Source organism: Aedes albopictus, chromosome 2 (assembly GCF_035046485.1).
Source record: "Aedes albopictus strain Foshan chromosome 2, AalbF5, whole genome shotgun sequence".
NCBI lineage: Eukaryota > Metazoa > Arthropoda > Insecta > Diptera > Culicidae > Aedes > Aedes albopictus.
Genome location: NC_085137.1, coordinates 50,408,560 through 50,420,083, shown reverse-complemented (window position 1 = coordinate 50,420,083; position 11,524 = coordinate 50,408,560). Strand labels below are relative to the sequence as shown.

The 11,524-nt window shown below is 44.3% G+C and overlaps 1 protein-coding gene across 2 annotated transcripts in view; it reads right to left on the bottom strand.

Moving 5' to 3' along the window:
- Positions 1-5,929: 5,929 nt before the first annotated feature.
- Positions 5,930-11,524, bottom strand: part of LOC115265578 (uncharacterized) — a 115,931-nt gene continuing 110,336 nt past the window's right edge. For both annotated transcript variants that reach the window (XM_062849679.1, XM_062849680.1), the window contains exons 5-6: positions 6,883-6,944; positions 5,930-6,826 (exon numbers count right to left, since the gene is read on the bottom strand). In XM_062849679.1, coding sequence (XP_062705663.1) covers positions 6,305-6,826; positions 6,883-6,944 — 584 coding nt within the window. In that variant the 3' untranslated portion in view covers positions 5,930-6,304. The remainder of the gene's footprint in view (positions 6,827-6,882; positions 6,945-11,524) is intronic.

Below are 11,524 nucleotides of genomic sequence, written 5' to 3'. Positions count from 1 at the left end.
ATATAGAGAAGGATATAGTGAAGCGAATAAAACACGGCAGGCTGCTGGGCAGGCTGGGCACGTAGCTCGTACGCCGGAGGAACGACAAGCTAAAACCATGTTCAGCAGAGAACCAGGAAGGGGTCGTCGGCTTCGTGGGAGGCCGCGCACACGTTGGCTTTTTGCAGTTGAGGAGGACCTAAGGACTCTAAACGTTCAGGATGACTGGAAGCGATTGACCCAGGAACGAGAACAGTGGAGGTGAATGCTCCATTCGGCCTAGACTCACCGCTACGAGTTGTAGCCCATCAAGTATTAAGTAAGTAGATAAGTGCCCAAATTTGGCGCGTTTCGTGTTTGTAGGGTTCCAAAGTTTATTTCTTACATTACATTACCATTGCGGTTGTTTTTCATGAGTGATGGATAATCGTCTCACGAAAAAATCTTCAACAGTGATAGGATTACCTCCCTTACATCCAAATTTTTAAATTTCCGGATAATACAAATGACTGGAGAAATTCCACTACGAATCCTTCAAGTAATTCAAAAAATCTTCAGGTAATCATGGAAAAAATCCTGGGTGAATCTCTGGAAAGGAAGATGGGCGGATTTCTAAAATTTTTGATCCATGAATAAATTTTTAAAAAGATCCCGAGCGAAATTTCTAAATGAATCATTGCAGGAATTCCTGGAACAATCCCGGAAATAACTCCCGAAGCAATCACTAGAGGAATATCTGAAAGCATACCTGGAGGAATCCCTGGATGAATCCATAGAGCAATTATGGGAAGAATCCCTGGAGAAATTTCTTAAGAAATATTTTGAGGAATCCCTGAATGAATTCGTAGACAAATTTCTGGAGGCAGCCTTGAAGGAATTTTTATACGAATTCCTGGAGGAATCTCTAGGTGAAATTCCTGGAGGCATTCTTGGAAAAATCCTTGAAGCGATTCCTAGAGGAATATCTAGAGGAAATCCTGGAGGAACTTGTGGACAAATTCCTGGCGGAGTCCCTGGAGATTTTTTTTTATTCTTAACCATTTAACCTAAGCTCAGAAGAGGGTCAGTGTCAGCTGCTCTCAGGGGGAAAGAACAACTGACGAAAGTGCCGGGGCTGGGATCGAATCCATGACCACATTTGCTTATGAAACAAGCCACTTGCGCCTGGAGAAATTGTTGGAGGGATTTCTGAAAGTATGAAAGTATATATGGAGGAATTCCTAGAGAAAAGGCTACAGGAATTCTTGGAGAAATCCCTGAAGGAATTTTTGAAGGAATAACTGGAGGATTTCCTGGAGTCATTCCTAGAGAAATTCGGGGATGAATGCCTGGCTGGAGTAATTCCTGGATGTATTCCTAGATGAATTCTTGGTGGAATTTCTGGGAGGAATCCATGGAGAAGGAATTCCTGGAGGAAACCCTGGAAAAAATCCTGAAGAAACACCTGGGGTAATTCCGGGAGGAGTCCCTGGAGAAATATCTGGATGACATCCTGGAAGAGTGCCTGGAGGAACTTCAAGGAGAATTCTTGGAGGAATATCTGGAATAATTCCTAAATAAATTCGGGGAGGAATTCCTGGGGAATTTGTGAAGGATTCACTGGGGGATTACCTGAAGAAATTGACATAGTAATTTCTGAAGTAATTCCTAGAGGTATTCCTGGATCGATTCCTGTAGGAATTTACGAAAAAAATCCTGGAGTAATTTCCGAAGAAATTCCTTGGGTAATTCCTGGTGGAATTCTTGAAAGTATTTCAGGAGGAGCCCTGAATGAATTTTTAGAGGAGCACCTGAAGGAATCCCTATAGAAATCTCTATAGGAACTCTTGGAGAAATGCCTGAAGACATTCCTAAAGGAATTACTAGAGGAGTTCCTAAAGAAACCCCGGGAGAAATTCCTGGAGACATGCCTGTACGAATTGCTTAAGGCATCTCTAGAGTACTTCTTTGAGAAATCTCTAGAGGTATTCCTGCAGGAATCCCTGCATGAATTCCATGAGGAATCCCTAGAACAAATCCCTGTAGGATCTCTGGAGCGCTTTCAGAAGGAATGCCGAGATTCCTGGACGAATCTCTTGAGGAATTCCTGAAGGAATCCCTTGAGGAATTGTGAGGAAACATTGGTGAATGTTTCTATACTAAGTAGGCAATGACTAGGGTACAATGACAGACAATGACCATTCCGAAATATACTGTTGAAAAGAGAACAACGTATTATCATTTCCCTTCAACATCAGAAGTGGGATACACCAACAAGATGATTTTTCAAAGTCAGAGGAAATCACCCCAGAGGCAGAGAAGCGAAATTGAATTAGCGCAATCCAGTCTAGGGAATGGATATCTCGCCCCTCAAGATGCTCCTGCAAATACCATGAATTCTGTTCCAAGGGAAGACAAGTCCACCAACCGCCAACCGAGTTGTAGTAGGCATTGGTGAATGTTTCTATACTAAGTAGGCAATGACTAGGGTACAATGACAGACAATGACCATTCCGAAATATACTGTTGAAAAGAGAACAACGTATTATCATTTCCCTTCAGGAATTCTTGAAGGAATCACAGGAAGAATTCCTGAAGAAATCCAGGGAGCAATTCCTGAGGGAATTCCAGAAGGAGTTTTTGGAGAAATCCCAGGAATAAGTACTAAAGAAATCGCTGAAACTCCTGAGGAAATCCTGAAGGATTTCTAAAAAGAGTACGTAAAGGAACTCTTGGAGGAGTCCGTGTAGCAGTTCTTGAAGGAACCCCCAGGAGGGATCTTGGAAGCAATCCCTAAGAATTCCTAAGGGAGTCTTTAAACACTTCCTGGAGGCAAGGATGGGAACACTCACTTGCAAAGAGTTACACTCACTTGCTATTTTCTCAGCTCTGAAGCGTGCAATCAAGAAACGATGTATGGACGACTTTTGCATTGTGGTTTTGTCTAAAACTTTGCCGAATAGAGTGGAGATCGCACACGCATAACGAAGTCGTGAGGGAGCTGCAAATGGAACTCTCCACGAGGTGAATGTAAATTACACTCACCTCGTGGAGAGTCGCTTTCACAACTTTTTCACGACTTTGGTATACGTGTGCGACCCCTACTCTCTTCGGCAAAGTTTTAGACAAAACCACAATGCAAAAGTCGTCCATACATCGTTTCTTGATTGCACTCTTCTGAGCTTATAAAATAGCAAGTGAGTGTAACTTTTTGAAAGTGAGTGTTCCCATCCCTGCCTGAAGGAAGTCTTGGATTAATTTCTGGAGAAAGTCTTAGATTAATTCCTGGAAGGGTTTCTGAAGACAGCCCAAGAAGAGATATTGGAGAAATTTTTAAAATAATCCCTGAAGTCAATCCTGAAAGAATCACAGAAAGAATGCCCGGGTGAATTCCTGAAGGAATTCTTGGAGGAATTCTGAAGGACCCCCTCGAGGAATGTCGGAAGCAATTCCTGGAGAGCTTTCTTTGCATATTACTGGAAGAATTTCTGTAGAGACCCCTGGACAAAAAAAAAATCTGAAGAAATCCATATTTGCAGTAAGTTTTGGACGAATTACTGAAAGAAAACAGAGATGGACTCCGAAAGGGTTTTTTGTACGAAAGAATTTCTGGAAATTCTACGAATAACTCCAGACGGAATTATTGGACCAGTTTCTAGCGCAATTCTGGAAGGAATATATGGGGAAATTCCTGAAAAATCTCTGAATGAATACTCGCAGAAATACATTAAAATCTCCAAAGAATATTCCTGAAGGAACTCTCGAAAAACGCACTGAAATAAATAAAAGAAAATCGGGTTAAGTACGGTTCCTTTGAATTCCACTAAGAATTTGCATCCTTTGACAGATACGTATTTCGACCTCAACTGTAAGGTCGTCTTCAGTGTACTTGACTCGACTGAAATAATCACTGGAAGAACCTCTAAAGATATCGCAGGACAAATACCCGAAAAAATGTCTGGTGAAACCCCTAGAAGGAATCTCTGGAGGAATCCATGATGGAATTACTGCAGCAAGCTATGGGAAAATTCCTGGAGGAATTATTCATACTCATATATTTAGTTTACGAAACTAGAAACAAATTTAAAGCAGCTATTTTGATTCCTCAAAACTTCAATGCTTATTTGCATATTCATATATCGGGAACCCATACCGCTTGAAAATCATCTCAAGTCAGGGCCCTCCTGGGCCCTCCAGGAAAAAAAACCCTAGCTACGTGTTACCAGTTCTATTTCTCTGTTGTAGTTCGATTTTAACTTGTGAATATTCTACTAATTTTAAGGTGCATTTATAGGGTTCTTCTATCACTCAGGAGGAGGAATCTAGCCCTAGCAACCGGAGTGGTTGCATACTTTAAGGGAATTTCGGGCGATAAATAACTGCAAGACAGGCACACCGGTCCCTAGCACGGACATCAAAATGCAACCGTCTTGCATGAAAACCCGATTTGGTAGAGCCCATTAGGATTAGTTTTCCTAAACAAAATCAAATTATGGAAGCAGCAACAGGTGCTGCAAACTAGAAGGTCAACTGCCTTACAAAACACAAACTCCAGGATGACTGATGGACCTAGAACAAATATGAAACCTCGACATCATGTGATCGTAAATTGTTACCCATCAGGGTTGCAGGCCAAATTTTATGTTTAGTGTTGTATTGTATCAAATTTATGTTGTGTGTGTCAATTTGTGCAGTCATGCATTATTGTGCATTTGTAGTGTTCTGTCTTATTTTTTCCGCGAGGTCAAGTGAAAAATAAAATAGAACATTTATAGGGTTCCATCATTCTATTGTTTTATTTGTAATGGGTCAGGGGTTGGGGAAGGGTCTGTTTTACCAAATGGCTAAAAGTGATTATTTCGTGTGTTACTGCGTTTGAGAGGCCACTGCGGAACTTGTTCCAGGTGTTCCGGAGCGGCCAATGCCATATCAGTTGATACATACTTCAGTCAATTTTTCTACCCCATTCTCTGGAAATCATGAAGATTGATACGTTACACGGCATGTTTTGGTTGAAAACCAGAAATGTTTCCGATGACACACCCGTGGAACCTGTGCTAGATGTTCCGGGGTGGCCATATTAGATGATACAGACTTCAGTTTCTGACTCAGTCATACAAAATCATGAAGATTGATATGCCGTATGCCGCACGGCATGTTTAGGTTGAAAACCAGAAATGTCCCCGATGAGGCCCCGCGGAACCTGTCACGGGGATTCGGATGGGTCAATTTATTAAAATCTGGTTATCGCAGTTGTGTTTCACTGTTCGCAACAAAAATTTCACCGAAACAAACACAATAACACACGAAATAATCACTTTTAGGGTAAGGCCAGAGTGGTTGTTTTTCCAGTACATGTAAAGGAACAATATCAATAATGAAATATCAATACTTCGCCTCACTTTGCCTAAAAAATAACTTTTATCACGGGCGTCGAATCACTTTACGGTCTTCGACAAAGTTGTTTGGAATATAGTCACCTACAATAATACCAAAGAGTTTTATCATTAAACGCTTACAGCGCCACCTAGCGGCGAAAATCGAGAACTTAAAATTTCTGCGTACATTTGGCCACGTTTTCTGATACAAACTTCAAGCACTTTGATCACCCCCTTAGGCTTATTCGATTTTGCTCAAAGTTTGAACGTAGCTTCTGGGAGTTCAAAACAACCGATTCAGAAGGTAAGACTTGGTATTTTTCAAAATTTTTGTTTTTCATTTTAAAAAATCGGATGAAAATTGTTTTTTTTTTTAGTTTTTATTTCTGTGTAGGATGAAAATTGACGAAATGCCAGCTTTTTGAAAATGAGTTGTCGGGGGTTAAGATGATTGTATTTAAAGCTCCAGTTATTCTTTAGCCGGCAGCAGAAGAGCAAATGTTTTGAGGCCGGGGTTCCTAAGTAGGTAACAGTTTAAAATCTTAATGAAATGTACGCTGTTGATTATGTTCTTTCTTAAATTAACGACAATCTGAAGAGGTCTCACCAGCAGCGCTTCGTTTATTTTCCAGATTTGGTTTCCAATTGCACCTTATTCTTTATTGTTTGTTTCACCTTACTTCAAATAAATAGTTAACTTCCATTCGCGTGCTTTCGAGTAACAGCATAAATAGTTCGATATCACATCCTAAACACCAGTAATATTTACAGAAGTACTTCCATCCATAGGTTGCCAGTGTCGACGACTGCTCTGTGCCACAGGTATCCCGAGGTTAAAAAGAAAACTAGAAAGAAACCATTCACCCTGACATCCGTACAGACCCACGCTCTCGTCTCACTCATTCAGGTTAAAACAATAATTGCGTCCTATCATATATAATATTCAATGCACAATCCACCGCAGTCTCTCAATCCAGCGAAACGTCCGCCAAATCGGCCGAAATCTTGTCCTTCTCCCGTGGCCCATTGCCGGTGGGGTTTTTCCGCCTTCGCAGATTCTTCCTCGGCTCAGGACCATTCTCGAGCGGTTTCTTCGATTCGGTCACCGGCATAGGTTTAAAAGGCACTGCATCGGCCAATGGTTTCTTGGCGTCGACTTCATTGGCATCGCTATCGGCGCCCGTTGGCATCGGTTTGAATGGCGTCACTTCCTCACGAAGGGTTTGCAGTTGCTTCAGTCTGGCGTCCAACACCGCTGCCGGAATGGTTCCGATGGATTCCTCCTTGCTAGGTCGGTTCATACCGTACAGCGCCTGCAGCTGGTTGTAGGCGGATTCGTTAATGGTGGGTGACGCCGGCATACCGGATGGAACTGCCACAGCATCCCGGTGTTTGTCCTTGTTGAACTGTTGCTTCTTGCGGGTTTCCTTGGACCATACTTCCAGCCAGGATTTGCCGGCCGGGTTGGAGGGCAATGGAAATTGCTTTTTCTGAAATGGGAAAGCAGTTTTCAAGGGGGCTTTGGTGGATATCGAAGGTATACTACCCTAATGTACTGTTGATAATCATCTGAATCTACGTCACGTTTACTGCTACTAGATGATGAACCTGAGGAAGAACAAAAAAATAATGCTCATTGGATATAACTTTATTTTCATATCTTCAATATAAACCACTGATCGCTGGAAGTGGATAAGGTCGGTCATTTACAATCAGAGAAATCGCTGGAGGAATTCCTGGAGAAATCTCTGGAGGCATCCCTAGAGAAATTCTTGAGGAATTACGGGAGGAATTTCTGGAGAAATTCCTAGAGGAATGCCTGTAGGAGTTCCTGGAGGAATCTCTTGAAGAACTGCTGGAGGAATCCCTAGAAGATGTCCTGGAGGAATACCCAGAGGAATTCTGGGAGGAATCTCTGGAAGAACTCTGATAGAGAAATCCCTGCAGGAATTCTCAGAGCATTCCTTGGAGGAATTTCTGAAGTAATCCATTGAGAAATTTCTGGGGGAATCCCTTAAAAATTCTTGGAGGAATCCCAGGAAAAAAATCTTGAGAAATCCCAGGAGGAAGTGTTGAAGAAATCACAGAAAGAATTCTTTAAGAAATCCTGATAGAATCCTAGGAAAAAATCGTCGAGTTCCTGGAGGAATATCTGTAGCAGTTCCTGAAAGAATACTTGAAAAAATTCTTGGAGACAAACTCGTAAGGAATTCCCGAAGCAATCTCAAGAGGAATTCCTGAGGATATCCCCAAACAATTCCTGGAGCAAGTTTTGGATTAATTTCTGGAGGAGTATTTTTAGGATTTTTTGGCTTTTCAGTCTGATTGTGAGTTCAAAAACAACCTTATGTTCTCTTACTCCGATGTTTCGAACACATCGATCACACGATAGCAAACCGTCTTAAAAGCTCAACAGCCACCTGATCCCACATATACGGCCAACAAAAAAAAAGTGTAGAGTAATTATGTAGCTAAAGAAAAATTCCCAAAATTGTTAATCTAGCGAACAGCAGGCATGAAAACTCTATCTCTCCTATCATGGCCAAATCTGGAGAAATTATTCATGACGGTAGACAGTAGACAATACAATTTTTCGGATGCAATGACGGTACGGTGTCTATCAATATAAAAATAAAGTCAATTGGTATGAAATTGACTGAGATGTATGTAGCAGCAAGTGCCAAAAAAAGTTCTCCTGCCGAAATGCTCTCAGATACTTGTGTATAAAAGTATCCACACTGTCCTGTCACGGTCGCCATGTGATGTGTATCCCTATAACAAATTCAATTTTTCAAATATTATAAAGCAATGAAAAAAAAAAAACTGCCAATTGTTAGTATGAAAGATCATGTTGTAGAGCTCATGAATTGTGCACATTGAAAATGGTTAGATGGCAAAAAAGTGCCAGCCATTATTGGCTTTTGATTTCCAATTCAGTGCTTCCATATTTTGGAGCTTTCGTTCGCTTGGAGCGACTACGCGGTAAAGGCAGGGAATTTGCGCAATTCTGATTCCACTACGATCAGTAGCCACAGTAGCGGCCGTTAACTGTGAGAAAGCTTAAGGGAGATCGGTTAACCAACCTCGGTGGCAACTTTGGTCGTAGACTGACATGGAAGAAGCAGTCTCCTGGAGGAATGGCTCATAACAGCGTTTGTTCGGGCTGCTGATTGACGTTTGAGTGCCAGTGTTCAGGACGGTGCCGCACTATCCTGGTTTCTCCCCATAAGGGCGTGCTGACAATTGCTGGGAGAGAAACGACGAATGAAAAGAACGTCGACTTCGTAGCCGATCGTTCGCAGGTACGCCGACATAAGTAAAACAACACGCACGTTACATAGCACAGAGAATTACACTACAAAAATTGTCGATTGTTGGACAGAATAGGACAGCAAAGCGACTATAAATGTAAGACTTAAGATTCTATAATTCGTGTGTCCGTTGTAAGAAGAGAGATCCCCGTTGTCGAGACGTTCCTCGAGTTCAACTGCCCGTGCGAGAATTCTTCTAGAGTTGAAGCGACTGAAAGACGAGAGGGTTACGCAGGAGAAGGCATCCGAGGAGAAGGTCATGCAAGAGAAGGAGTACTTAGGGCTCGTTCAAATATTACGTAACGCTAAAGGGGGAGGGAGGGGGTCTAGCGCTTCATACAAAATTTCAAAATTTCCCATACAAAAGTTGTTACGTGGGGGAGGGAGGGGGTCTAAAATGGCTAAATTTTGCGTTACGTAATATTTGAATGAACCCTTAGCAAAAAAGTACGATCTGATGTAGGCTCAGTTGGAGAAAGAAGAAGAAGGCAGCGCAAGAAGCCGTCACTCAATGTCAAGTATCCACAAGGTGGAACTGGTGGTTCTGGCATCGGGTACAGTGAAATATCTCCACTGGCGTCGAATTACGAACAGAGATAGTTCAGCCAAAACCATCGATTTCTTCGGTCAACATGTAGAATTCACTTTCCGCCACAATCCGAGCCTACCACTGGCGCATCCAGGGGGTGGAAGCTCAGGTAAAATATTATCTCCTGGGCGCCCATTAAAAACACCACCCCCGGCGAAGACTGGCGCTCGAGCCTAGCTATTTAGCACTGTAGTTGGAGGAAATGCCAATACAGAACCCGTAGCTTCCGGGAAGGTAAGCCCAGCTCCCTGGGTTAGTGGGTTGGTGTCAGGCTCTGCGAGCCAGCCGTAAAAAAGACTAGCACCGGAAAATCAACAAGAGAAGAATGCGAACCGGTACCAATGGCGACGACCACAGCGACGAAAAGGGACTTGCGATTGGAAGCTCGGTACGTGGAACTGCAGATCTCTCAACTTCATCGGGAGCACCCGCATACTCGCCGATATACTGAAGGACCGCGGGTTCGGAATCGTAGCGCTGCAGGAGGTGTGTTGGACAGGATCTATGGTGCGAACGTTTAGAGGTAATCATACCATCTACCAGAGCTGCGGCAACACACGTGAGCTGGGAACAGCTTTTATAGTGATGGGCGACATGCAGAGGCGCGTGATCGGTTGGTGGCCGATCGACGAAAGAATGTGCAGGTTGAGAATCAAGGGCCGATTCTTCAACATTAGCATAATAAACGTGCACAGCCCTCACTCCGGAAGCACTGATGATGACAAAGACGCATTTTACGCGCAGCTCGAACGCGAGTACGACCGCTGCCCAAACCACGACGTCAAGATCATCATAGGGGATCTAAACGCTCAGGTAGGCCAGGAGGAGGAATTCAGACCGACGATTGGAAAGTTCAGCGCCCACCAGCTGACGAACGAAAATGGCCTACGCCTCATCGATTTCGCCGCCTCCAAGAACATGGCCATTCGTAGCACCTTTTTCCAGCACAGCCTCCCGTATCGTTACACCTGGAGATCACCACAACAAACGGAATCGCAAATCGACCACGTTCTGATTGATGGACGGCACTTCTCCGACATTATCGACGTCAGGACCTATCGTGGCGCTAATATCGACTCCGATCACTACCTGGTGATGGTTAAACTGCGCCCAAAACTCTCCGTTATTAACAACGTACATTACCGGCGGCCGCCCCGGTACGATCTAGAGCGACTGAAGCAACCGGATGTCGCCACCGCATACGCGCAGAATCTCGAGGCAGCGTTGCCGGACGAGGGTGTGCTCGATGTGGCCCCTCTAGAGGACTGCTGGAGTACAGTGAAAGCAGCCATCAACAACGCAGCCGAGAGCACAATCGGGTACGTAGAACGGAGTCGACGAAACGATTGGTTCGACGAGGAGTGCAGAGCGGTTCTGGAGGAGAAGGATGCAGCGCGGGCGGTAATGCTGCAGCATGGAACCCGACAGAATGTGGAGCGATACAGACAGAAGCGGAAGCAGCAGACCCGTCTCTTCCGGGAGAAAAAGCGCCGCCTGGAAGAAGCGGAGTGCGAGGAAATGGAACTGCTGTGCCGTTCACAGGAAACACGCAAGTTCTACCAGAAGCTCAACGCATCCCGCAAAGGCTACGTGCCGCAAGCCGAAATATGCAGGGATAAGGAAGGGAGCCTCCTGATGGACAAACGTGAGGTGATCGAAAGGTGGAAGCAGCACTTCGACGAGCACCTGAATGGCGAAGAGAATGTAGGCACGGAGGACCAAGGCAGCGGAGGAAATGACTATGTTGGTGCAGCAGAGGACGGGAACGAACCAACTCCCACGCTGAGGGAAGTTAAGGATGCCATCCACCAGCTCAAAAACAACAAAGCGGCTGGTAAGGACGGTATCGCAGCAGAACTCATCAAGATGGGCCCGGAAAAGTTGGCCACCTGTCTGCACCAGTTAGTAGTCAAGATCTGGGAAACCGAACAGCTACCGGAGGAGTGGAAGGAAGGGATAATCTGTCCCATCCACAAGAAAGGCGACAAGTTAATGTGTGAGAACTTTCGAGCGATCACCGTTTTGAATGCCGCCTACAAAGTGCTATCCCAGATCATCTTCCGTCGTCTTTCACCTAAAGTAAATGAGTTCGTGGGAAGTTACCAAGCCGGTTTCATCGACGGCCGGTCGACAACGGACCAGATCTTCACCGTACGGCAAATCCTCCAGAAATGCCGTGAATACCAGGTCCCAACGCACCACCTGTTCATCGACTTCAAAGCGGCATACGACAGTATCGACCGCACAGAGCTATGGAAAATTATGGACGAGAACAGCTTTCCCGGGAA